A 25,786-nucleotide genomic window follows, 5' to 3' on the forward strand; every position below is an offset into this window, starting at 1 on the left:
GCTGCCTGTTAACAATCGAGGGGTAGGCCGTGGAGGATGAGCCCAGCTGCCCCCTTTCCCTACCCACCAGAGAGGCAGCAGGGCCAAATGCAGGGGACCCTTCCACCAAAACAGCCAATTGACGGGGGGATCCCAGCTGCTCTATCCGCCCTGAGCCTGGGACGGTGGTGAGCGGGGTTGGAGGCAAAGCAGGAATGACACGGTCTGGCCATTTCCACAAGACCAGCTTTAATATCAGTCAGGAGAACGAGGAAAACGCACAACGGAAAGGAATGAAAAATAACCCCCACGCCCGTTCCTGCCCACCCCCACGCCCGTTCCTACCCCTCCCCAAACCAGACCGTACAAGCTGCGTTAGAGACCCAGGAGCACGACGCAGTAGCCGCGGGTGTGGTCATCCGAGAGCCATCCAGGTCAGGGAGTCGGGCTGCAGGTGTGGTCCCTCTGCCAGGCCCGGCTGCAGCACGGCTTAGCCTTTGGGGGGCCGGGCCTAGCAAACTGACACGAAGAACAAGGCGGTAAGGAGAGTCCAAGAGCTGCACGTTTGTTTGGTTCTTTATTCTAATACAGCCTAATTAACGGCGATTTCAGGGCCGGACGGGCCCGCAAAATTCCTTCTTGGTAGTGAAATCAGAGCCTGTACAGAGGAACAGAGCTTAGAAAGACAGCTAGGAATAGATTGCCATAAAAAGTACCGGCATGCAAGTGCTTTATACAGTCGACAGTATATGAAATGGTGGCTTTCTTAGTTTCTGGGTTGGTCTGTACAGTTCAAAAACAAGTGTGTCTTCAGATCCCGAAGACGAGCCCCCCCCACAGGAAAGGACGACGCGTGTCAAGGCCAAGGCGTCGCTCGCTTGGTTTTGGCAGAGATGTATAATATATATACAGTTATACATAGATATATATTATTTTTTTGTAATGCATAGCGATTTTATTCCTTTTCCCCCGGTGAAAACCTGAGCTTGGTCCTTGCTTTCCTGGGCAGTCTCCTTTCAGCTGGTCTTGGCACTCCGGAGCTGGTGAAGAGGTGTCAGCAGGCGATTTCCTCCAGCGTTCCCAGGGTCGTCTGCAGGGGCACGTTCACAGTGTGGCTGATGGTTTCGGAATGATTTGGAATGGGGTCGCAAGTGCTCTGGGGAAGGAGAGCGACAGGGTTACCACAGGGGGTCTCAGCTCTCGTGCTGCCAGGGGGTGCTATTGAATTCGGGCTGCCCCACCTCCCGGTCAGCAGCATGGCAGGTATGTTTTGCCTGGGCGTACCTGGAATGGTCACTTCCCCAGTCTCCTTGGGCAGCAGCAGGATGCTAGCTTGGCTAAGTGGTGGCCGAGGGTAGCAATACACTTCTGTCTTTTGACAGCCCTCTGCTTGGGCTCCCAGCTGATCGGGGGCTGCAGAGCCATGCTTATCCTGAAAGCAGGCATGCCAGGGGTGTGACGGGGCTGCCACCTATGCGGCTGGCAGGTGGGTCAGCACAGCCAGCCCCCCAGCTCTCTGAACCTGAGTCATGCCCCACAACTGATTCAGCTCAGTGAGGGCTGGACAAAGCCTGTCAACCCAGAGGTGGGATGGTGAAGCCTGCCCCCCTGGGTGTCCCATGCTGCCCCATGGGCGGGTCAGATCCTTCAGGCTGGAATTTGGGATATGGCTACACTGCATTTAAACCTGGCACTTGCGGACTCGGTGTTTACAAACCCGCGCTTAAGTGTCCACACGGCATTGTGACCCTGGGTTTACAGTCGCTGAACCCGGAGCTCACAGCCGTGCTAACGCATCCACGCTGCACTATGCTGCCCTGCTGGCTTGGGTCTGCGGCTTCAGCGGTATCCACGCGTGGACTCGCATTTCTGCCAGACTTGGCTCTGACGCCTACCCCGCCAAGCAGGATCCATAAGCCTGAGTCCAGAGGGGTGCCTCACCTGAGTCAGGCTGAGTTCTGTGTAGACAGAGGTGGGGTTTGGCTCAAACCTGAGTCTGGGACCATGTTTATAGTGTAACGTAGTCAGAGCCTTAGAGGCGCTGAGTAACAGCTGGGGGGCAGGATGGGGCTGGGGGAGAGCATCACGTTGTGCTTTGTAGTGCAGGGCGGCAGAGCAGAACCTTCCACTTACCCTCGCTTCCCCATCTAGTGAAATATCCCCAGTCCGGAGTGCCCCAGCCCCAGTCTCTCCATTGGTCCCAACCCTTCTCTTCACTCAGCATCAGGGACACGCAGCATCTCTTACACACACAGTTTCTGCACGGGGCTGCAAGGACCCAGCATTTGGGGCTTTCCCTTACCAGCACAGCTGGTGGAAATTTTAGGACCAAAATATTTTCCCAGTGGAAAAAATGGGGTTTAGTCATTTGGGGCAAAATGTCCGATTTGCGGATGGGAAATTGCAAAGCCAGGCGAACGTTTCCATTCTGTTTCCTTTCCAGCGGAGACGTTGTGTTTTGTGAAAAAATGAAACGTTTCCCAAATGGCTACAATTGGGGGCCTCCCCCACCGGCACCCTCGTTTGACATTAAATGCGGGCGAATGAATGAGGTCCAGGATGGGTTAATTTTACGTATTTTTCATTATTTTAGCAGAACTGGAAACTCTTCAGGTGGAACATTTTCCACTGCATTTTCCACCGAAGAAAAAAATTGTGGGAAAGTCCAGATCAACTCGAGTTATTTGAATGGATGGTGCCAGCATGGGTCCCAAGCAGTGTGGAGAAGGTCAGCCCAGGAGCCCCCCTCCCCCCCAGGCTCTTCCTTTGGTCCTGCTGCTGGGAGAACATGGCTGGCAAGTAGTTTAAACTTCTCCTGGGTCCTAGAGACAGAGCAGCGAGGTGAGTTCCAGAGCTTGCATGTGCCTGCTCCTGCCTTGCTCAATGCTTCCCTGGATTCTCCACTGACTGGGGATGGGCTGAGTGTCAGAGAACCCCAGGGAGATATCGGAAAAGGTCAGATTCCAAATGGGTTGGCTTAGTTCTGCTTCTCCTCCCCTTCCCCATCCAGGGAGCTGAGACTTCCCAGATGCGGAGGACCACACGACAATCCTTAAATCAGCAAGAGGGCTGGAAAGTGCTTTGTTGCACTCCATAGGGACACCCAGGGTCTGCATTTGAGACTGGGCAGAGCTGTTATAGGGAGACATGAGCCTCCATTTAACCAGGGCCTTCGGTCCATGTATTCAAGTGCCTAACTCCCACGGAAATCAATGGGAGTTAAGTGCCTAAATACCTCTGAGGATCTGGGCCAGAGCCATCCAGAAGGCCTGCACTGTGGGCACAGAGGGGAAAGGCCTGCTTGGAGTGGGCTGGAAAGCTGTCTCCGAAATAGAGCTTCAATTTGGTTTTGCACACGATTCCACTTTTTGTTGTAGCTGAAAAATGCCTCCCCCTCAAAAAAATAAAAAATCACTGAAACTTTTTTTCAAACAGCTGTCAACAGGATTGAAATTGTCCATTTTCGGCAATATTTCCCCTGATCGTTTTTATTACTGTTTGTATTGACAACTGATTGCCATGTTTATAGAAATCATTTCCAAACGTATCATCAAAAAAGCAGGTATTGAGCACTCAGTTTTCAGCCAGACAACGTGTTTTGGGGATAACGTTTTGAGAAAAATGCCAGTTAAAATTTCATGAAAAAATAGACAAATGGGTCAATTTCAAACCCCGTGAAACAGAAACAAGTTTGCCATTTTGAACAAAATTGTTTTCTTGTGTTTGGAAGAGCTCTGCTTGGAAAGTTCTTTCCAGCGTCTCCCGTTGGTCGGAGTGAATGCTTTGTGAAAGAATGGGCAGTTTTTCTTCAGTTTCATCTCTCTTCTCCAAACCCGACCTGTCTACCTTGCTTGAAGTTTCTACACATTCGCTCTTGACAACGCTGAAGATTTTATCGCACGCCTTGCACTATGTGGTGTTTTTCTTAAAGCCCCGGCTGGGAATCTCAGCTTTCATTCTTTTTTGTTTTGTTTTAAAGTGAGGTTCTAGTCCTCAGGGTTTCAAAGAGAAGTTGGAAAATAGGACTCCTCCCAACCCCTGCAAATGCTCAAAAAGCAGAAAGCAATTCAAAAGACCCATCCCCCTTCAAAAATAACCTCATGATTTTTAGAGCCATCTCCTGAGCAACTGAAGCTGTTGCAACTGACGGGGGCCTGGCTCCTGGTGGTGGGGTTGGCCATGCTGCCTTCCCGTAGTATTGAGTCCCCCGCGGACGGTACTGATGGGGAGCCTTACCACGTTTTCATCATGGCTCCCCTCCTCCTCCTCCTTGCCAAGCAGGTCTAACAATCTTTCCTTGATCAGCTGAAAGAGAGAGGCAGACTTGGTTACTTTAGGTAGGAACAGCCAGTCACAGCTCTCCTCCCTGAGCAGTAGCAGCACCCAGCCAGCCCGGACAACCACTCATTCTCTAAGACCCCTCTGGGATCTTCCCTGGCCCCCTAAAGGGTCTGGTGGCAGCTTGACGTCTCCATGTGAACGTGGAAGGCCAGATCACTCTCCAGTGCAGCTCCTGGCACTGCAGTCTGGCATCAGACCCTCCCAGCAGGATTGGCTCCAGGTGAGACCACAAGCCCTGTTTCTATGAATGGGCACTGCAATGGGCCATGCTTCCCCTCAATTGTGTGCCCCACACCTCAGTGCTGAGTGGGCCCGGCCCCTGCCACCCTTATGAGCCGGGTGGCTCCATGGGGACGGGGTGCCAGGTCTGACTGCACATCCGGCTCCAGCAGTGCTGGCATGAGTCTAAGAGGCTGCAAATGTTGCGCTGAGCAGAAGGGCTTCATGGGAGCAGCTTAATTGCTGGAGCAGTCCCCTCGCACGGCGCCCTCACAGAACAGACGCTGCCGGGCACGGCAGGTCATGCTAGACGGCTGGATCCAGCTGCTTGGGAATGCAAACTGACAGGCGGGGGAGCGCCACATTTGACTAACTGGAGCTGTTGCAATTGAATGAGGGAAGTGCTTAAGGGTCAGGCTCTCTGGCCAGCGGAGGCCAGCGGAAGCTGAGGAAGGGGGAAAAGCTGGCTCTGCAGCACAGTTCCCAACTGGCCCAGATCCTGCAGCAGCATTGTGGCTCCATGGCTGGGGAGGGGACAGGCTAAAGCAAAAGAGGAGGGTCCCATGGAGTCACATTTTCCTCCCTAAGACCCATCAGAGAAGCCAGCAGAAGGGGCAGCAGGCAATGCAGAGAAAAAGGTTCTCTGCACAGAGGACCCAGGAGATCTGCAGTATTTTTTTTGTGGGGGAGGGGGGAGTCCGTTTCCTTGACAGAAAAAATTGGGGAAGAGGAGGACGTTTTCTGATGGAAGACAGCTATTTTGTTGAATTAGAAATGCCAGTGGAAAAGGGTGTTCCTAGTGACATTTTTTGGGTTATTGAAAAATCTCAGTTGGCCAGGTAAAAATTTTTCACTAACCTCCCGCTCCAAATTTTTGCCCGTCCATCTGAAATTTGTCAGTTGCTGAAAACCACAGAATGTTGGGCCTTCCAGGCGAACCCAAAACATGTACAAAAATTCTGACATCATGTTTTCATCCAAACTCTTCCCTGAAAAAAACCCCCCAAACATTTCCTGAGCAGCTCGAGCAAGAAGGCCTGTTTCCAGACAGGCCATGAAAGCTGGTGGATGGGCAAAGATATTTTGACAGAAGCGTGGGAACTGCCACTCTGGATCAGACCAGCGGTCTATCTAATTCTATCTCTGACTGCCAGTACCAGGTGCTTCAAAGGAAATTGCAAGTACCTCCCTAAGTGGACTCTTATGGAATAACCTATCTGCATAAGAACATGAGAACGGGTGCACTGGGTCAGACCATGGGTCATCTAGCCCAGCATCCTGTCACCTGACAGCAGCTGGTGCCTGAAGCTTTAGAGGGAATGAACAGAACAGGGCAATGTATTGAGTGAGCCACCCTATCATTGAGTCTCAGCTTCTGGCAGTCAGAGGTTTAGAAATACCCAGAGCATGGGGTTGCCTCCCTGACCATCTTGGCTAATGGCCATTGATGGACCAATCCTCCATGAACTTATCTAGCTCTTTTTTTTTTACCCAGTTATACTTTTGGCCTTCAGAACATCCTCCGGCAATGAGTTCCACAGGTTGGCTGAGTGTTGTGTGAAGAATTACGTCCTTTGGTTTGTTTTAAACCTGTTAATTTCATTGGTGAACCCCTGGTTCTTGTGTTATGTGACAGATCCTAATCCCAGAATATCTCTAGGGTCCTAACCCCAGAATATTGGGACTTCTCTGCAAGGGGAAATTGATCTGTAATAGCTATTCCAGAACAGCGTTTATTCTGGGATAGCGTGTGCATACAAGGGAGGTATTCCAGGATAGCTAAATTATACCAGAATACGTATTCCAGAAAGGTGATTCTGGAAGAGTTCTGCAGGTCAATTTCCCCTGTGTAAACAAGGCCTTTGTCAATGAAGGTTGCTCATCTCTAACAGTTCTTCCAGATGTTCTCCGCGTATAACACTCTTGGGATGTGCTGTGCAATTGTGCAGAGGCCTCACGGAATAAAGTGTTATTTCCATTCATAACACCAAGAAATCAATGTTTGCCAAAGGAAAAAAAAGTATCGAGAAAAATATTCTCCAGCTTCTATGAATGGAAACCCTCCCCCCTCCCCACCAGAAACTTTATTTGAGGGAATTCTTATTACCTTCCTATCAAAAAATCCAAAAGAGACACTGGCTCGTTGGATTTTAATCAAATTCTGTGTGCGCACAGATTGAGAGATAAACCAGGGAGCAGAGTCTGTTTGAACGCCAAAGCCCGGATGAGTTTTATGCTCGTATTTTTCATTATATTTTATTGCAAAACAATGCCACTCAATATGAATGGCTGCTCAGAAGGGACTCTGTCTGTAGAACTGCCTCCCCTACATTGCAAATGCATCACTACCTCTTTAATAACACATAAGGCTTGTCTACTCTTGAAATGCTACAGAGGCACAGCCATAGCTCGGCAGCTGTCGCGCTTCAGTGCGGACGCTACCTGTGCTGACTGGAGGGTTCTCCCACTGGTGTACATAAGCCACTTCCCCAAGAGGCAGGAGCGAGGTTGATGGAAAAATTCTTCCATCAAGCTAGCGCTGTCTATACTGGGGGCTTAGGCTGGCTTAACTACAACTCACAGCAGTGTGGATTTTTCATGTACCTGGGCCAATCTAACTTTTTAGCATAGACCAGGCCTTAAAGTGGGATTGTTTAAAAGTCCCTAAGCAAGTCAGGGGCCAAAGGCTGATTGAAAATCAATAAGCCACATATGCCAAAGCCAAGGAAGGTAGTCTGACTGAGTGGTTACAGCACTGCACTAGAATTCAGGACACCTAAGTTCTATTCCCAACTCTGCAACTGGAGTCCTGGGTGACCTTGAGCAATTCACGTTGTCGCTTTGTGCCTCAGTTTCCCTACCTATAACATAAGGACACTGTAAAGTGCTTTGAGATCTTCTGCTTAAAAGCAGGATCTAAGTGCTAGCTCTTATGATTCAGGTGCTTTTGAAAATGGATTTGACTGTCTCAAATTGCATGAGACTAAAATATCCTGGATATTTGAAAAAGGCATATGTTCAGAAACTATTTCACAACAATATTTGCATATGTTCAAAACTAGTTTACTAAAATGGTCAAAAAATTTCAACTATTTTACTGAAGTATTCTCTGCCTGTCACTAAAATAGCTTTTTGTTTAAGAAGTGAAACAACATATGTCCTAGCATTTAACTGGCACAACTTTGCGCCTGCCCATGGGAGAGAGTCATTGTTTGCAACTGGAAACCTGTATTTCCGTTTTTTTGCTCCTCTCTTACGCATGCTTCTGCTGCGCTCCGCGGACAATGGGGAGCTCTCATGTAACTAAGTAAATTGCTGTAAGTTGCTACCGAGGGCAAATCCTTAGTGCCTGAGGGATAAATGATTATTTGTTGCATTGTAGCAGTCGGGATCAGGGCCGCATTGTGCGCAGTGCTAGACATATACAAAGTAAGGGCAGTCCCTGACTTCAACTGATTGGAGTCCAAAAGCCCAATTCTGCCACCTTTACGCCGGTGGAATTGTACGACTAATGCTGCTTAAATGAATCTGCGTCCTCATGACATCAGCGCTGCACACCACCCGAGATTGCCGTGCTCGGGTGCCACCGCGCTGTGACTTCTCAGTAGCCTTTTCCACTCTGTGAATAGCCCTCCTGGAAATCAATGGCTGCTTTAGTAGCAGCTTGCATTGAAATCATTCCCGCTTAACCATCAGTGGTGAGTTAGAGCCGCTGGCTTGTTTCAGAGTGAGGTGCTGCTCAGTCCAAGGATGGGCAGCAGGAGCAAGCTGATGTAACAAGCCAGCTGAGTAGGGAAAGGAGGGTGTATGGAGCTGGGACAGGAGCACGTGGCGACATGCCCAAAGGGTGAGCGGGTTAAATGCTCCAGGAGCAGAAGGGAAGAGTGGCCTTATGGTTAAGGCTGTGGGGTACGATGCCAGGGACCTGGAACTAATTCCTGGCTCTGCCACAGATCTCTTGTGTGACCTTGGACAAGTCACTTAGCCGCTCTGGGCCTCCGGGCCCAGCATCCAATAGAAGGTAGGGACCAGGTCAGAAAGCAGCACTAAGTGCCTTTAAAACTCACAGCTTCCCAATGCAGGGTGGGGGTGGATTGAGACTCACTCTGCTCTCAGGTGCAGACCCAGCACTCTTGGATCATCTGTGTCCTGCAGCCACATCTGCACAAGGGGCCTTCCATGGCCAGAGGAAGGCTCAGGACCAGGTATTCTGACATCCGCTGGACACCCCGTGCCCCTTCCCTTGCTGGGTCTGTGCCCTGTCTCCTGGGTCGGCCTGAGTGCAGCCTCATGCCGTGGCAGCCTGGCTCTGAGTCTGCAATGCAAGCGCTTGAGCCCTGACTCTGACACCCGCCTCTCATGCAGTGAGACCCGACAGCAGTGTGCCAGGAGCACATGGTGTGTAATACCCACACACACCTCGCAGACTGTCCTGAACATTTCCCATTGCAGCCCCTCTCCCGTGGGCTTTGTTCGGGTCTAACACAGAGACACAAGTTCCTTGATGAATGTCTCTGACTAGATAACTCAGAATAGCCTCCCCAAAGCTGACCACGAAGGCGCACAGCATGCTGGGACCTGCAATCAGCAGGCTCCCCTTTCCTCCCCCTCTGCTTTAAAGGTGAAGGCAGCCAGGAGCAGCATAGCAAACCTCTGTGGGCCACGTACGTTTGGAGCACACGCTGGCCCCTCTTGACTCTATGCTGTTCTCCCGCATGCAGGGCTGACAGCGCTCCTCCATCCCTGACGCTGTTTAGCTCTGGTAAGATGGGGGTATTCTCTGAGATGGCAGCTTTTCGAGCCACCGGCCCTGACAGGAGCTGAGCGCTCGCCATCAGCTCTCCAGTGCGGAGCCAAAGTGCTGGAGATGGGTGTCCCAGACGCAGGGAGCCGGTGGCCCCCGAATTAAGACAGCTGCTTGGTGCTCTTATTCTGCAACTTGCCATTCTTCCGGGGGAAGTCGCACGTCCAGCAGTTCCATCTGCATGTTCTTGGATTCTGGACAGGATTTATAGGATAGCTGGTGCCAGTGGTGAGATGCCATTCAGATTAGTCCCTGCCTGGGTGACCCACACACCTCCTGGGGGCGCTGCTGTGCCCCCTCTAGTGGCCCCAAGACCACTTAGCGAGAGAATTAAACGAGTCTGCTCAACAGCCAGTTGGCTTTCGGCTCATTCACTGAGGTTGCCCGGTTTTAACCTGCTCACCAGCAAGCAGGGTCTGTCAGCATTACACTTGCTCACTGGACTGAATATGAAATTCATGTCCTCCCCTTTTGTAGCTCAGATCTTGTCTTTTTATAATATTCCTTCATCACCATGGCAGTCTCAAAGCCCCCCACTATCATCCATGCAGCCATGAGCCACTTCCCAGTCCCCAGGGTCCCATCTTTTCTTCAGCGCAATCCCTCCTGAAGGCTACTTCTACCGCAGGCCCCACATGTAAGGAATCAGATTGGATTCTCCTTGGCTGTCAGTGCACCAGGACAGGGCCTGCTGTGATGTTTGCATTTTGTACAGCGCTGTGCACAACCTTGGGGAATGATCACTGATGAATGAATTCAAACTGGAACAGGTTCAGAGACGGGCTACAAGGATGATCCGAGGAATGGAAAAACTGCCTTATGAAAGGACACTCAAAGAGCTTGGCTTGTTTAGCCTGGCCAAAAGAAGGCTGCGGGGGGATATGCTTGCTCTATATAAATATATCAGGGGGGTTAACGTTAGGGAGGGAGAGGAATTATTTAAGTTTAGTACTAATGTAGGCACAAGGACAAATGGGTATAAACTGGATATTAGGAAGTTTAGACTTGAAATTAGACGAAGGTTTCTAACCATTAGGGGAGTGAAGTTCTGGAACAGCCTTCCGAGGGAAGTAGTGGGGGCAAAAGACTTTCCTGGCTTTAAGACAAAGCTTGATAAGTATATGGAGGGGATGTTATGATAGGATTGTTAATTTGGGCAATTGAACTTGGATTACCACCAGATAGGTCTGCTCAATGGTCTGCGGGGAGATGTTGGATGGGATGGGAACTGAGTTACTGCAGAGAATTCCTTCTCGGGTGCTGGCTGGTGAGTCTTGCCCACATGCTCAGGGTTCAGCTGATCGCCATATTTGGGGTCGGGAAGGAATTTTCCTCCAGGGCGGATTGGCAGGGGCCCTGGAGGTTTTTCACCTTCCCCTGCAGCGTGGGGCACGAGTAGCTTGCTGGTGGTTTCTCTGCAGCTTGAGGTCTTCAAACCAATTTTGAGGATTTCAATAACTCGGTCCAGGGATAGGGATTGTTATAAAATTGGATGGGTGGGGTTCTGTGGCCTGCCTTGTGCAGGAGGTCAGACTAGATGATCATATTGGTCCCTTCTGACCTATGAGTCTATGAGTCTATGAGTCGGCTGGGCAACGAACTCCCTCAGGCTTTCTTGAAATCCTCAGCCTCTTGGGGGAGGGCAGGACTAGTGATGGGGCCTCTGTCCAATGGAAGGCTTGACACCTTTCTCCATAAGCCGTTCCTCGTAGGCAGGCATCCAACCTAGCTTGTAATATTGCCAGCGAGAGAGATTCCCCAGCTGTTCTTTGCCCTCGCTCTGCTCTGGAGTGAGGCAGAGCCCCTTAACATTTGACCTCGATTTCAGCCATCACCGCCTGTCCTGACCTCAATGGGGCAACTGTGGTTTCCTGCCTGCCTTGCAGCTCTGTTGGCGATTTGGATGCAGATTTTCGCCACCATCTCTAATCTCCCCTCTCCAGAACACAGTTCATATTCCACGTCTCTAAACTTGGGCATTTTCCAGGCCTCTGTAGCCTGCTAAAGCAGGTCCCTTTTCTATAAACCCAGGCTCTGTGACCACACAGGATGCTCCATCTTGGCAGCACACACCCCACGCAGCGTATTCCCTACGGCTGGCCAGCTCAGGAGAACAGTGTGGGATATTTGCATCATTGACTAGCCAGTTTCTTCTTCCTGTTTAAGTGACTCTGTTGCAGGTGCCTGCTTCTCTCTGGATTTAGGGTCCCAAGACCGAGTTTTAAGATGCCAGGTCAAGCCCGTAGATCATCATGTGAAGGATGCAGTGCAAAGCCTGAGCAGGGAGATCCCTAAAGTGGGCTGTTATGGGATGTTAATGAAATTAGAGGTGGGGGGAATTTTTTCTTTTCTTTTCTTTTCTTTCTTCACTGCAAAAAAAGGGCATTTTTTGGAGCCCAACAGAGAATTTCATGGATAGTTTCAGAGGGGGAAATGTTCCTCCCCAAAGAGTCGAGACACTTCCAATTTGAAATACTTCAGTGCTTTGCGCTGAGGTGGTGTTTGGATTTCAAATTTGGCCAATTAACCCCCCTCCAAAAAAAAAACAAAACCCCAGAAAGGGTGAAAAACACCTGAAATGGCCAAAATCCAGATGACAAACTTGAAACAAAATTTGTGTCGAGTTGACGTGAAACATTTCTGTCAATTCAACATGTTTTTTTTTGGTTTGTGTGTTTTTGATTTGATATAAAAAAATGTGTTTTGGTTTGAGACAAGCTGGAATTTTTTCAGAGTTTGCGGTTTAGCCCGTCAAACTGAATCTCTATTATTTGTTCAGCTCTAAGTGAAAGTGCTCCGAGGTTATGAAATTCCCTTTCGGAGGAAGGAAAAGGCTGCCTCCCCAAGCCATATTCGATACACCTATGGCCAGGGGAGAGACCCCATTTGTCCCACAGTAGGTCTGGCCACAAGTCAGCCTGCTTGGATTCGTGCTGTGTGGTGTGAACATATCAGCAACACGCTTTGTAAAGTGGGTATCATTATCCCTATTTCACAGCAGAGGGAAACTGAGGCCCGGGCCCTGACTTGATCCAACCCTGTGCTGAAGGGGAGCTGTGTGTGGGCTTGGGTGAAATCAGGCCAGTATGAGGCCTGTGCATGACAAAGGCCTGATTTGCGGGTTCGTGTTGGCCCGCTGTACTAGGGGAGTTCCCCTTATGTCAGGCAAAGAAGCCACAGCAGAGCTGGGACATCTGGCTCCCACACCGGCATCCCCCACCCCAGGACTACACTGCCCCCCTGTGGGGAGGAGGCGGAAGAGGCAGTCGAGTTCCAGAGGATGGGGTGACAGAGTGGGGGAGACTCCAGAATGAAGCCCAGCTGCCCCCTTGTAGAGGCTGCCATGTGAACTGGCATGGCTGGAGGGGATATGATCTCCTAGCGTCGGTGCCCCACAGCAGGATGATCCAGGGGCCCAGTTCGTCTCTTGGGTGCAAAGCAATGGGTGACCCCTTGGGCGGCAGGGCATGAAGCAGGTGCATGTGGAAATGCAGAGGCTGGGGAGCTCACAGGGGGCAGGGCATTGCTCCGAGGGCTGTGGAGGGAGACAGGACAAAAGGAAGGCAGCAGTGAGGGCATGGGAAGGATGGAACATGTAGGGAGCCAGAAGGTTCAATGCCTCCCTCTGCTGTGTTCACTGAGGCTAGCCTGGGCCTGGCCCCTAGGAAATATCACGTTTGTCCGGCTGAGGCAGAATGAGTGCCCAGCACGTGCGGGCCGGCCAGGTGCTTCGCTCTGAGACGACTCATTGGATGAAGCGTCTATTCCACCAGTCTGCACGCTAGTGAAGTGGAAACTGAAACCACCGCGATGCGGCCCGACAGCCCGACTCATTTGCTGCTCTTAGGAGCTGGCGACACAGGCAGATGCTCTGTTCCTGGGTGGTGCTGAGGATGTGAAACATGGGGGGCTCGGGGTAGTGGGGAGTTAAAGCTCTCCACGGGGGGACATGTTGGTGTCTTTGACTGGACTGGGCGGGGCCCAGATGAGGCAGTAGGACACCTGGGTTCTATCTTAGAGCTGGGACCTGGGACAGTCACTTGACCCTCTGAGCCCACTTTGTCTCCATCTGTAAAACAAGGATGAGGAGATTGACCCCCTCTCCTTTGCACAGAACCCCGACAGATGGAAGGTGCGACTGCTGAGCACAACCTGGGCTGGCTTCCTCCATGAATGTGTCCCGGTGCTGAACGGACACCCCTGTAGCAGTGAGCAGCTGATCATATTGGTCCCTTCTGACCCTAAAGTCTATAAGTCTATAAGTCTATGAGTCTCCATGGCCCACCCAGCCTCTGAGCCCACTGCTGAGAGGGCAGAGAAGTGCCAGCCATGCTGGTTGGCATTCAGTAGTGTGGGTCACTTGTCCCATGCTCATCACCCTGGTGACGGAGCCGCTGGCATGTGAGCTCCTTCCAGACCCCACTCACGCCCTGGCAGAGGGGTCACAGCTGAGACCCACCACCCCAACCTCTCGCTGAAACGTTCCAGACCTGATGCACCTGGTGGTTTGGTTCTGATTTTAAATACATGGACGTGATGCGGAGGATGTTATACGTGGGTCCATTAGGCCCTCAGGGTGTATGAAATATCAAACCTCAACCCCACCACCTGAGTGTCTGGACTTCTCTCCACTTCTTTCATTTGCAGCACAAATTGCACCTCCTGTGGAAAAAAGGCAGTCGTTTTCTGCCTGGCCGAGTCAACCGATTCAACTGAGGCACCAGTGATACCAGAAAGGGGACGCGCTCATCGCGGGCAGAGACACGAAACAATATTCCCCTCATTGCAGAGAGCTGCCCCATGCTGACCCGGCCACTGTTTCTGGATGCTGCACATACACTCCGGTATATTTCATGGCTCAGTGGATTCTGCTTTCGCTTATTTCTTTTAATGAAAGAAACCAGCCAAGATTCCCACTTTGAGTAGCTTCGTCCCCCTCCAGCCTCTCACTTTGTTTGTTCTAGTGGGCTGCGTGCTGGATCGACAGCCTTGGAGACCAAAATCCTTGATCCTGCTCTAGATGGGGTGTATTGACAGCTTCCCCCCCATCCAGGAGCCTTGCCATGGCCTGCAATAATCCTTGGCATCTGCTGGGCAGTGGGACACTGAGCATGGCCAGGTGCTGTGATAAGAACAACGCTTTGCACACGTGTGTGGCATGTTCACACCGCGATTTCAGCTCCTTCTGCAGGTGTTCACAAGTCAGACTGAGCCACCGAGTGATGTGCTCAGCGAATCTGTGGCAGAACCGTGAATAGAAGCCAGGTGTCCTGACTCCCAGGCCTGGGTTACAATCACAAACCCATCTTCTCTCTGGAACAAGGTGGCTGCTTGCCTGTGGGGAACCAGAGAGAAACTTCATCTTCGAGGCAGTGTGGGCTGGCGGAGAGAGCACTCGCCTGGGACCCAGTCTGTTCCTGGCTGTGCTGCTGGGTGACCTTGGATAAATCATGTGCCCTGCTCTTTGACTCAGTTTCCCCATTGGTAAAATGGGGATAATGATATTGGATTTGGGCTCCAGTGCTGTTGATTCGGCACAATATTCACTAGAACAAACAGACAGGGTGAAGGAGGGGAGAAGTGATGCCAAGGGGGATTCTTGGTTAGTGTTTTTTCCCCCATTAAAAGAAATAACACAAAATGGAAGTCAGTGGGCCTCTGATGTACAGTGCTTGGAAATTACTGACGGAAAAGGCTAGCTGGTCTTCTGTGAGCAGCCAGCCAATGGCAGCTTCTCGTCACTCTCACCTGAGGCTGTATTAGAACCAGTGACTGGGAGGCGAAAACCCCAGGGCACAAAGACTTTTATTTTGATTTCGCTCTCTGCTCCCTAATAGCCTCTTGCACAAAGGAAAGCACAGGGCTTACATTCAGCCGGAGCTGTCCGGAGCGGAGCTCTGGGAAGTATTTTCAAACATTGACTCCAGCCTGATGCTGTTGCGGTTCTCAACCAGGGGCCTGCGACCCTCTGGGGATCCACAAGCTGGTTTCAGGGGGTCCGTGGGGCCCTGCGGCTGAAGGCTGGAGTCCTGAACCTGGGTGTGATCTGAAGGGTTGAAGCCCTCAGACCCAGCATGCCCTGTGGAGAATGGGGGGGAAGGTGAGCATGGTGGGCTCCAGGAAATATTCAGTGAGAATTTAAGCTCTGAGACAGAATAAAAGGTATTGGGGATGGGGATTAGAGGTGAACAGCATCAGCAGGGGCATGACCTTGTGGCAATGGCAGATAGTCACACTGCAGGCTCTGCCAGGCACCTGTGTGCCCGGTGAGGAGTGTGCGCCAACTGGTTCTGCATGTGCCAGTGAAGGCACTGTTAGAATTAGGCAAGGAGCTGCCTCTGTTGGCAGTGGAGTGCTGACTGGCAGGGATCGGGGACTGCAAGTCATCCTCGTGAGCCTTGATTTCCTGTCCAATCCTTCAAATCTCTCAGTTCCCCACAGCAATTTTCTGCCCCTCACTCCCCACCCCTTGCAGCAATCAGAGAAGACCGGCAGCTCCATGACAGGGACCATCGCAGGGGTTCCCTCCATGCAGGGAAAGTCACGGTTGTGAGGGACCTGATCAGGGAAAGGGAAGCAGCAAAGGTACCAAATGTGCCGCTGCGTATCAGTGGATTTGATTTCCATCAGGACCAGAGGTTCCCGCTCACAGTGCCCTTGTTCAGATGAATTTGTATGGCAACATATTTCCAAACCTCAATGACGTTAGCTGTAAAAGGTGCCAAGTGGAAAGCAAGTGCCACCGACCTGGCCAGTGTGTTTCCACCCTTGTGCTGTAGGGCCCGAAAGACTTTTCTAAGGCCGAGATTCTTGAGAGGACAACGCTGCACTCTGTACTGTGTCAACAAACCCCTGGCCCGGTCCCAGCTCCTCACAACCACGGGCTGCAGCAAGCCTGGGGTAACAGGGCAGGGTGCTCACCCCACCTGGGCACTCGCTGTCCCTGGCCCAGTGACCACCTCCGCCATATACAGCAGCAAGTCCTGGTTGTTCACGATGCCAGTCATGGGCAGCGCGTGACTCCCGCATTTGGGGAGGCTGGGTGTGAGCACCGGAAGCTCCCTAGAAGCGGGAAGGGCCCCTGGCACCTGTCCCACCCCCTGCTCCATCCCAAGGCCCAGCCCTGCTTGGCCCCCTTCCCAGAAGCCCCCCCCCACCTACCGCTTGCACCTCCTCACCCTCTCCCTCGAGGCCACCTAGCCGTCGTTTCCCAGCGGGCAGAGTTGCCTTGGGGGAGGGATTGGAGAGGCGCGAGCAGCAGGCCTGGGAGTCCTCGGGGAAAAGGCAGAGCATGGGCAGGACCTCAGGATGGGGGAAGAGGGAAGACAAGCAGCGTGGGCAGGGCCACGGGGGAAAAGGATGAGTGGGAGCGGGGCCTCGGGGCAGAGTGCAGGTGGGGGTACGGCCTGGCTGCCCTTTCGGCGGCAGCGCTCCAAAGATGGTGGGCTGGTGCCGCATCCTGTTTGTGGAGGCTGAGCCTCCCCTGGCCTCTTAGACCTGCCGCCCATGATGACAGTGGCTTGGCACTGGCCCGAGGAGGATGAGAATGGCTCTCTAGCCTGGTGCTCAGGGCACTGCCCCAGGATGAGGGAAACCAAAATTCAAGTCTCATCTCCAACAGCAGTTTCATTCTCTATGAAAGGTGGGACAGCTTCAAGAGGAGAGAGTGAGCCAGCCTAGGACACAGACGTCCCATACCCTAAGGTGCTGCCCTGGTATGGAGGGAACACACTTTCGAATCCCTCCATGCCCCCAGGGGAAGCTGCTGCCACCATCTTGTGAATCCTTTGCTTGCTGTTGTCCAAGTGGCCGAGGGTCGGAAGGAAACATTTCGGTCTGACGCTCCCAACACGAGAAGACTCTTTTGGGGCAGCTGAAAGCCTGTGGTTCCTGGTTGGCGAGTGGGCGAATACGTTCAGCTGCCCTGACAATGCACCTTTCAGTGAATGAAACTTTTGTTTGTACATTTCCCCCTGCCCCTCCCTGGGCTCTATTCCCGAGTTCTGTCCTGGCCTGGGAACAGCTGGTGACCATGGGGCCTTGGGCAGTCATGAAACCTTTATGGGGCTAGGGGGAGGACTTTTGTCAAAAGACTCTGAGTATCTGGGGCTCTGCTTTGTGCCCTCTGCCTGCCAAGATGGTGCCGTGCTGTTGCGAAGAGCAGGGTCCTCAGAGGCAAGTACCCAGCTGAGCAGCCCCACAGTGCAAAGGCAACTGTTAATCTAGTGCACAGCTGGTGGTAAATGAGGCCTGGGTTGAATGGTGGGAGAAGCTTCCATAGCCCCTTCCCCTAGACAGGCCCTGGCAGGGGCAGGACAACATGGCTGGGCAAAGCTTGTTTTTTAAATCTGCCCCCATGTCTGGTTGAAACAAACATTGACTGATGAGGCAGCTGGATGAAGAGGCAGCTCTAGGCAGGCCCCAATCCCTTCCCAGTCCGGCCTCAGAGCAAGGCTGGCTCCCCTCCGTCTCCTCAACCTGCCGGGAGAGACTCCCATTCATAGATTATCAAGGTTGGAAGGAACCTCATCTAGTCCAACCCCCTGCTCAAAGCAGGACCAATCCCCAGATAGATTTTTGCCCCAGATCCCTAAATGGCCTTCTCAGGGATTGAGCTCACAACCCTAGATTTAGCAGGCCAATGCTCAAACCACAGAGCTATTCCTCCCCCAGTCACTGCACCCTCCATTCCCCCTTGTGGCCATTCCCTCTGAACCAGTTGACCCCACTGCCTCCACTCCATTAACCCACCCCGCCCTCTACTGAAATGTCTTCCGTTCTTCTCCTGAGAGGAAGGAGTGTGGTGTCATAGCTGAGAGACGGTCCTGGGGATTGGGGCTTCTGGAGTCTCCCCCTAGTTCTGCTACACCCCTGCTGTGTGACAGTGAGTAGGTCATGTCCCTTCCCCGTGCCTCAGTTTCCCCATCTGTAAAGAGGGGCTAATGCTATTCTCTCGGTTGTGAGGCTAAAGTCGCTAATGATTTGAGAGTGCTTTGAGGTCCTCGGGTGGAAAATGCTAGAGACAGGCAAAGCACTATCATTAGCTGCTGTGGGTAGCTGGGCTGCCATTCTCCTGGGTTTGGGGTGCACACAGAGCATGTATCTTCTGGCAGTTGGGCATGGCAGGCAGGCTAGCCTCATCCAGCTGAGTACTTTGCCGGGGTGGGGTGAGGTGAGGGGGGCATGGATGTGTTTATGTGCATGTGGTGCAGGAGAGGAGAGGCCTGTGGCTCTGAGTGGGGTTTGGCATTGGGGGAACAGAGCTAGCAGGCAGCCTGCGCCCGAGGAGGGATGGCACACAGACAGCAGGCAGAGGTGCTGAGGCCTGCTCAGGCAGCGATGGCTCCTGTGCGAGTCGGGGCGGCTGAGTCTGTCACGCTGCGGAGGAGGGGGAGAGGAAGCGAGAGGAGATGTGGAGGGAGAGTGCATTGAGGGACAGAAGAGGGGACGGTTCTGGCACAGCCGTGCTGGGGCAGGGTGCCGGGGAGGAGCGCACCCTCAGTGTGTTCACAGCTGCAGGCCTTGCTTGCCAATGTTATTGATACTGAGGGGAGCAGACCCCTTCCTGCTGCACCACGACTGCACCCCAGAGCTCTGGGCCGCTGGACAGCACGTCTGGCACACGACCAGCCAGCGCTATCTTGGGACCAGGAAGCAGGGAGGCAACCGGCACCAGGGTTACAAACGTCGGTGCAATGCTGCCCCTTGCTCTTGGTTTGATCATCAGCATTGATGTGATGTGTCACTTACATGACATAGCCCTTTTGCTTCAGGGTGGAAGCTGAAGTGGGGGTCAGGAAGGAACTCCCGCCAGGGCTTGGTTATTCCATAATTTCCCATTATGGCAGATTTTGTACCTTCCTCGGAAGCAGCTGGGACCAACCACTGCTGGAGACAGGGCACTGGTTCTGATCCGGTCGATCAGTTCCGATGTCCCTAGGGAGCTGCCTGCTTCAGGGATGGCCGTTCCATGGTAGAACTGAGGACCTGGCCTCCCTGATGGAGGCGCAGAAAGGGCTGCCCCAGGTAGACCTAGCACGAATCCATGCTGGCCCAAGCCAACCTAACCGCATCCAGCTCAGAGCTGCAGAATGGCCCAACTTCCCACCTCTCCGCAACTGCAGATTAGTTCAAGACACTTTCAAAGCTGGTGATGATGTTATGCAGATGACTGTGAGAAAGGCACAAAGCAGTGAAGGGAGGGGGCGGCAGGGGGAGCATCACCCCCTGAGACAAAGCTTCCAAACAGGAGCGAATCTCAGCCAAACTACAAGCACCTTGGCAGCAACACAGCTGGGGCTCTCGCTAGCTGTTCCTCTGCACCCAAGCCTGGCTGGGGGTCCATCCGCCAGGCAGAGTTCCCAGCGCCCGGGCTCCCTCAATCACACGGCACTCACGCTGCCTAGCGGTGGGATGAGGCACACAGAAGGGGAGATCTTACCTCGTAAATATAATCAAAGAGCTCTAGTACTGTAAGGATACTAGCACCAATAAACAATCCCATCTGACCGCCAATGTCACCTGGGGAAAGAAAAGAGCTCGTTTTACTCACATGCTGTCAAAGAAACGTGCTCAGGGAGTGTGGATGGGGACCCATCAGTTACGTCTTATCTGGGATTTTCTGAGCATCAATCAGAGCCTTTCTCTGCTGGCTAAGAATGAAATCCTGGAAGACACAAAGCCAGAATTTCTACCGTGCTCTCCGTCAAGGTTTCCCCTGAGGCTGATGTAACGGTGACGCGATATTGCAGGTGGCACTCGCAGCGCGAGCGGGGCTTCTTGCCCCAGTCAGCAGGTGCTGAGATGAGAAAAAAGCTACATTTACTAGAAAAACTCCACATCACATTAGTGATCCAATGTGATGAAGGATCGGGTGCATTGTGGCCCTCAGGAGAGCCCAGCGGGTTTCAAGCCTTCGCCTGCTGGCTGCCAGGGACGAGGGAAGGAAAGAAAAGATGGAACAACTCCCCAGGTAGGGAGTGGTTTCCAGTGACTTGTCGACGGGACTGCACGTCGTTTGACAGTGCAGGTAGAGATGGTGGTAGGGACGGCTGGGGGAGGGCATGGGGAAATATTACAACACTTGACATTGACTGGAGGGGAAGGCTAAAGGCAAAATGCTCCTAAACAAACAAGCAACTGAACCTCTCCTTCCACACCTTAAAGGGGGTGTGGTGCAGGCTGACAGACCTGCAGGTGGAAATCCTGTCCCCTACAGAAATGACCAAGCAATGGGCATGCTGCCTCCTACTCCTGCCCTGGGAATATCACCTTCTAGAAGTGGCCTGCAGTCCCGGTGGCCCACTTTCTTTCTAGCTCTCGTCACAGGAGTGCGCACTGCCAGTATATAGGTAAATAGCTATGGCGCCAGCAGGTGGCGCTCCAGAACAGGGCCTGTGTTTTGTAGACCTTGCTGTTGTGCATCGTGAAAGGTTTTCTCTGGCAGCGCTTTACAAGCCCTGGTTTTTCAGGTTCTTTTGCCCACTGGCTAGCAAATGGGACGATTGCACTGTGGGTACCTGAGCGCAGAGACCTCGACTGACAACACTAGCTCATGTCATATAGGCCACTGCAACAGGCTGCCTTTGCCCCTAGAAACAAAGGGCTTTGTAGCCTACTGCCTCACCCACGTCACTGCTCAGGAACCCTGGCTGAAGCTTTATGAATGAATCCTGTTAAGAACAGAGCCCTGCTGTTCCAGAAAGCCCCACAGCATCTCTCTCTGCCCGCTGGCCCTTACCAGCTGCCTAGTCTTGTGTGGATCCAGCATCCGACAGCCCGCATGAGTATCGCATCAACGAATGCATCAGTCTTTCAACAGACCCTTATTAGCATCCAGCCTGAGTCACTTTCAAGGCTGCAGGGTCAGTAGGTTCTAGTCAGTTACTTAGAAGATGTGGAAAGAGACAGTAACAGCAGAGGAAAGGGCTTATGGATTTGCAATCCTCCCAAAGACCTAGCGGCCACGCTGAGCTGAGCCCGGGGCAAGCATTTCCACAGCTTAGGGACTAGAGGGACAGAGGGTTTCCTGGGGAGTTTCTGGGAGTGCCACCCTCTGGGTTTGTCCAGTCACCTAAGGTCAAGTTGTGGGAAAAGAGCCAAACAGTCCCATTGTACTTCTACTAAAGCAAAGACTCCAACTCACCTCTGCTCTTGCAGTTTCATTTCTGTTTGACTTTTTTTTCCTTTGCAAATGGAGGAGGTTTCCCTACCGAACTCCCACTGTTTTCCCCCAGGCCACCAGCAATTGATGTCCCTAACCAGGTTGGGCATTTCGGGCATTGCATCACACAGCCTGATTGGAACCAGCCCAGAGTAACTCTGCATGGGACTGACTATTGCATCCGCTCTTGTCTGGATGCTACAATGGGCAGAGATGCAAGAGACGTGGGTTTTAAATACGGCCACAGACTTGCAAGATCTCAGGCAAGACTCTGAGCTCAGTTCTCCTGTCGCCAAAATGGGGGCAGTGAGATTTCCATGACTCACGTCCAAGAGCACTGGCAGGGCTAAGTACATGGTGTTACACGTGTTCTACACGTGCTCTGAGCTCTTGCCATCCGGCCAGGAGGAGGCAGCCTTTCCTTCTGCGGCAACATGCTAGAATTCACAAGGGCACCTTTTCCTGCCAAAGGGCTTTGGGCAGGTTCAGTCCTCCCGAACGTGGCAAAAAATGAAAGTGTAGCTGGCTGCAAAGTCACGTGACCCAAAGGGTCAGAAATGTTCACACTAATTTCCATGAAAAAGATTTTCACCAATTTCTCCCAACCCTTTTCCCCAGCTGAGAAAAGATGGTCCAGTGGTTAGAGGGGTAGCCTGGGACCTACGAAACCAGTGTTCAGCTCCTTGCTCTGCAACTGTCTGCCTGTGTAACCCGGGGCATGTCACTTAGTCTCTCTGTGTTGCAGTTCCCCAGCACTGCCCAGCCTCATCGGGGTGCTGGGAAGCTAAAGAATGTGAGGTGCTCAGATACCACAGGGAGGGGGACTAGAGAAGGGCCTTATCAGATCAGTACTTGTGTCTCTGCATAGTGCCAAAAGTAATAGAAATCATATTAACCGCTAGCGAAGGTGAGGGCCCAGCAGCTGGAACCGCAATTAGCTAAAGCAGCCAACAAAGGCAGGTGTGATCAGCACACGCAGCCCCCATGTGAAATCTCCCTTGCTCTGTTTTCTACTCCAGCAGCTGGGAAGGGGAGGGGGGGCAGACTGAGCAGTTTGCAGTTGGGCCTGGAGTGGGTGAGAACGGCGTCCAATTGTTAACATTATGCGAATAAGCATTACGCAGATTTCGCTTCATCTTGACAGTGAATGGCTTAATAGTTACGGCTATCAGCTTCCTGGCTTTCAAAGCAGTGTGTTCTGTCACTTAGGGGAGTGTCCTGGTTCACCTGCTGCGTGAGCATCAAAGCTAGCCCAAACAAGCCTCCAACAAAGCCGCAAACTGATCATTTTCCCGGTAAGTTACCCTGGGACAACAATGTTCCCCAGCAGCTGCAGTCACAGTCAGAGACACCAATATGCTTAGCAATAGATAGCTCTTGTGCAAGAACATTGGGTCACGGTGAACCATTGTCTCTGTAATCATGGATACGGCCTCCTTTCCTGTAGTTCTTCCATTGCCGGTAGCCAGGAGAGATTCATCCACTAAGTATGAGGCAAAGTGGATAACTGATTATTCACCTTCCCCATTAATGTATTTGCTGGAATACACAGGAAGCAAAGGGATGCAGCTGGAGGTAATTTGACTCTATGTTCCCAATCTGTCATTCAGCTGCAGGAGTAAAGCATCCGTGAACAGAACACGTCGTATTAGTTTAGTAGAGAAACAACATCTATAATATCGCAGACCAGCGCCCAATGGCACGTTCCACCAGCCTTGCTGTTGCAGGGCAATACAGGGCGTTGGAAATGCTTCCTCCCTGCCCCTGGTGGTTCCTCCCAGCCTCTTTCCCTACAGCCTTCTCTGCCTCCTGCTCTGGAGCTGGGCTCACCCATCTCAGAGTCCTAGAATCTACTCCACACACCCCTAAAGCCAGCTGCCCGCTGACCTGACTCTGGATCCTTCCTTGGTCCCACTTCATAGAATCATAGAATATCAGGGCTGGAAGGGACCTCAGGAGGTCATTTAGGCCAACCCCCTGCTCAAAGCAGGACCAATCCCCAACTAAATCATCCCAGCCAGGGCTTTGTCAAGTCTGACTTTAAAAACCTCTAAGGAAGGACCACTTGGTTCCCGGCCAGGTACCTCTCAGCTCGCGGCTGCTCTGAGGAGACAGAGGGGGCAGGAATAACATCACTTTCAACCTAGCTGAGGCTTGTGGCTCTGATAAAGCTCTGGGGGAAGGAATCATTCGAACACTCGTTTGAGAACGATTCTTGTAACGTCTCCTCAGTTCCGCGCTATCGCTCCTGGCTCTGGTGTCCTGCCTGCTGGGTGCCTTGCTAGGAGCCCTCAAGCGTCTATTCTCTTCAGAGTATCTCGTGAACCCCTGGGGCACTGACTTGGCCACAGGAGTAGCCACTGACTGGGGAGACCATATGGGCTCTGCATTCACGACAGGAGGCACTTCAGTCATCCCTCCAGTAGGCTTCCTGCTCACGTCCGTCTGGGAGCTGACAAGACAACAGGCTCGTGCAGTCCCATTGTCAGTAAAACCATTCCTGCGATTTCATCACAAGTCCCGGGATATCAGGGCTTCTTTGAAAGAGTTCCCCATAACTTCTGATTTCTGCCTCTGAGCTTGAGAAGTTTTGCCCTTTTCCAAAATGGTCGCTATCCCCATCACTGTCAGTGGGGCTGAAGCTGCCACCCAGACCATCCTTTCATTGTCCACGTGCTCCCTGCTTCTATTTGCATTGCCAGGACTCTACTTCTGATCAATTTCCCTAGACCTGGAGATGTTGTGGGGAAGGCCGCTGTTTACCTTGTGTAGTAAATGGAGTTCTTCCAGAGGCATGGTCTCTGCGTGCATTCCACTCACGGTGCACATGTGCTCCATGCGTTTGAGACTGTAAGATTTTCACTAGCAGTGTGTTAGTCCGCATTGGCGCCCTTCTCCTTGTGCTCCGATCCACGGATATAAGAGGCCGTGCAACTGACCATCTCTCCAGTTCCTTCTCTACTGCAAACCAGTGAGGATCAGCCGCAGAGAGGAAGGAGGGTGGGAAGTGGAGCACCTATGGGGACCACACATCTCAAGGAACTCTAGTTACTATAAAAGGTAAGTAACCTTGCTTTCTTCTTTCAGCAACGGTCCCTGTGTGTATGTGACTTGAGGTGACTCACAAGCAGCATTCACTGAGGAGGCAGCTGCAAGGACCTCGGCTGGATCAAAGACTGGAGGACTGCTCTGCTGAAGGACGTGTCCGCTGTACAAGCTTGCAAAAGTATTGACAGAGCCTCATGTTGCCACTCTGCAAATCAGAAGAGGGGCATCTGGAAGAGAGACTACTGGTGTAGCTCTGGTCCAGTGGGCCCTCACAACTTGTGGAGGAGGGGTAGCTGCTAACTCATAGCCAACTAGGATGCAGCCTGAAATCCATTTGGAAAGTCTCTGTGGGGAGATAGCTTCCCCTCCTATGCGTTTGGCAAAGGAGACAAACAGTTTAGATTTCCTGAAGGATTTCATGCTCTATAAGTCCGATGATGCCAGCATCAGCTAGGAAATCTTTTCCTTTTTGCTGGGTAGCATTTTCTCTTGGAGTCTTTTCTGTTGCTGCCAAGGATGGATTGTACTGCCTCCGAGCATGACCCTTCTAGGTTTGCCACCCATCCGGATACCACGTTGTTAGATGGAAGGATGCAAGGTTGGTGGGCGGATCTTGCCTTTGTCCTGAGTCAGTGAGCCTGGGAAGAGCAGAACATGGCCATGAGAACATCTGGAGAATGCTGGGGAACCAGAGCTGCAATGGCCATCGGGGAACAACTATGCTCACCAATGCTCCATCTTGTTTGATCTTCAGCAGGAGTCGATGAAAGAGAGTGACAGTGGGAAATGTGTGCATCAGTGGTTCCAACTACTGTCCTAGAAATGTATCCCCTCCAGAATTCTGGCCTGGAGCCTCACTGGAGCAGGACATTGGGCTTTTCTTGTTCTCTTGAGATGCAACGGGATCCTGCAGTGGGAATCCGCAGTGCTGAAAGATGCTCTGGTCTTCTCATTCATGGTCCTGGAGGCTGTCTGCCACGGTGTTCTGCACCCTGTGAAGATGTGCTGCCGAGGGGGTGCAAGATCAAACTAAAACAAACCTAGGTACTGCCAAGGGGGTGATGTGGTGGTGAGTGCACCAGTTCTGGACATGGAGAAATGGGTGGACCTCGCCCCTCCATGTCTGTTGATGTAATAAACTGCCTTAGATGGCCTGAATGGGCAAGGACGGAGCAAAGGGTAGGAACCCTGTGAAGGCTTCATGTACCGCATGCAGCTCCAGAAGGTTTATG

The 25,786-nt window shown here is 52.2% G+C and overlaps 1 protein-coding gene across 3 annotated transcripts in view; it reads right to left on the reverse strand.

Annotated features, from left to right (window-relative positions):
- Positions 1 to 318: 318 nt before the first annotated feature.
- ASIC2 (acid sensing ion channel subunit 2) overlaps positions 319 to 25,786 on the reverse strand; it is a 1,140,308-nt gene continuing 1,114,840 nt past the window's right edge. Inside the window, exons 8-10 of one of the 3 annotated variants that reach the window (XM_050934950.1) lie at positions 19,785 to 19,864; positions 4,216 to 4,284; positions 319 to 1,135 (exon numbers count right to left, since the gene is read on the reverse strand). In XM_050934950.1, the coding sequence (XP_050790907.1) occupies positions 1,034 to 1,135; positions 4,216 to 4,284; positions 19,785 to 19,864 (251 nt within the window). In that variant the 3' untranslated portion in view covers positions 319 to 1,033. The remainder of the gene's footprint in view (positions 1,136 to 4,215; positions 4,285 to 19,784; positions 19,865 to 25,786) is intronic. The other 2 variants (XM_050934951.1, XM_050934952.1) reach the window with 2 other exon arrangements.

This window comes from Gopherus flavomarginatus, chromosome 25 (assembly GCF_025201925.1).
Source record: "Gopherus flavomarginatus isolate rGopFla2 chromosome 25, rGopFla2.mat.asm, whole genome shotgun sequence".
NCBI classification, from domain to species: domain Eukaryota; kingdom Metazoa; phylum Chordata; order Testudines; family Testudinidae; genus Gopherus; species Gopherus flavomarginatus.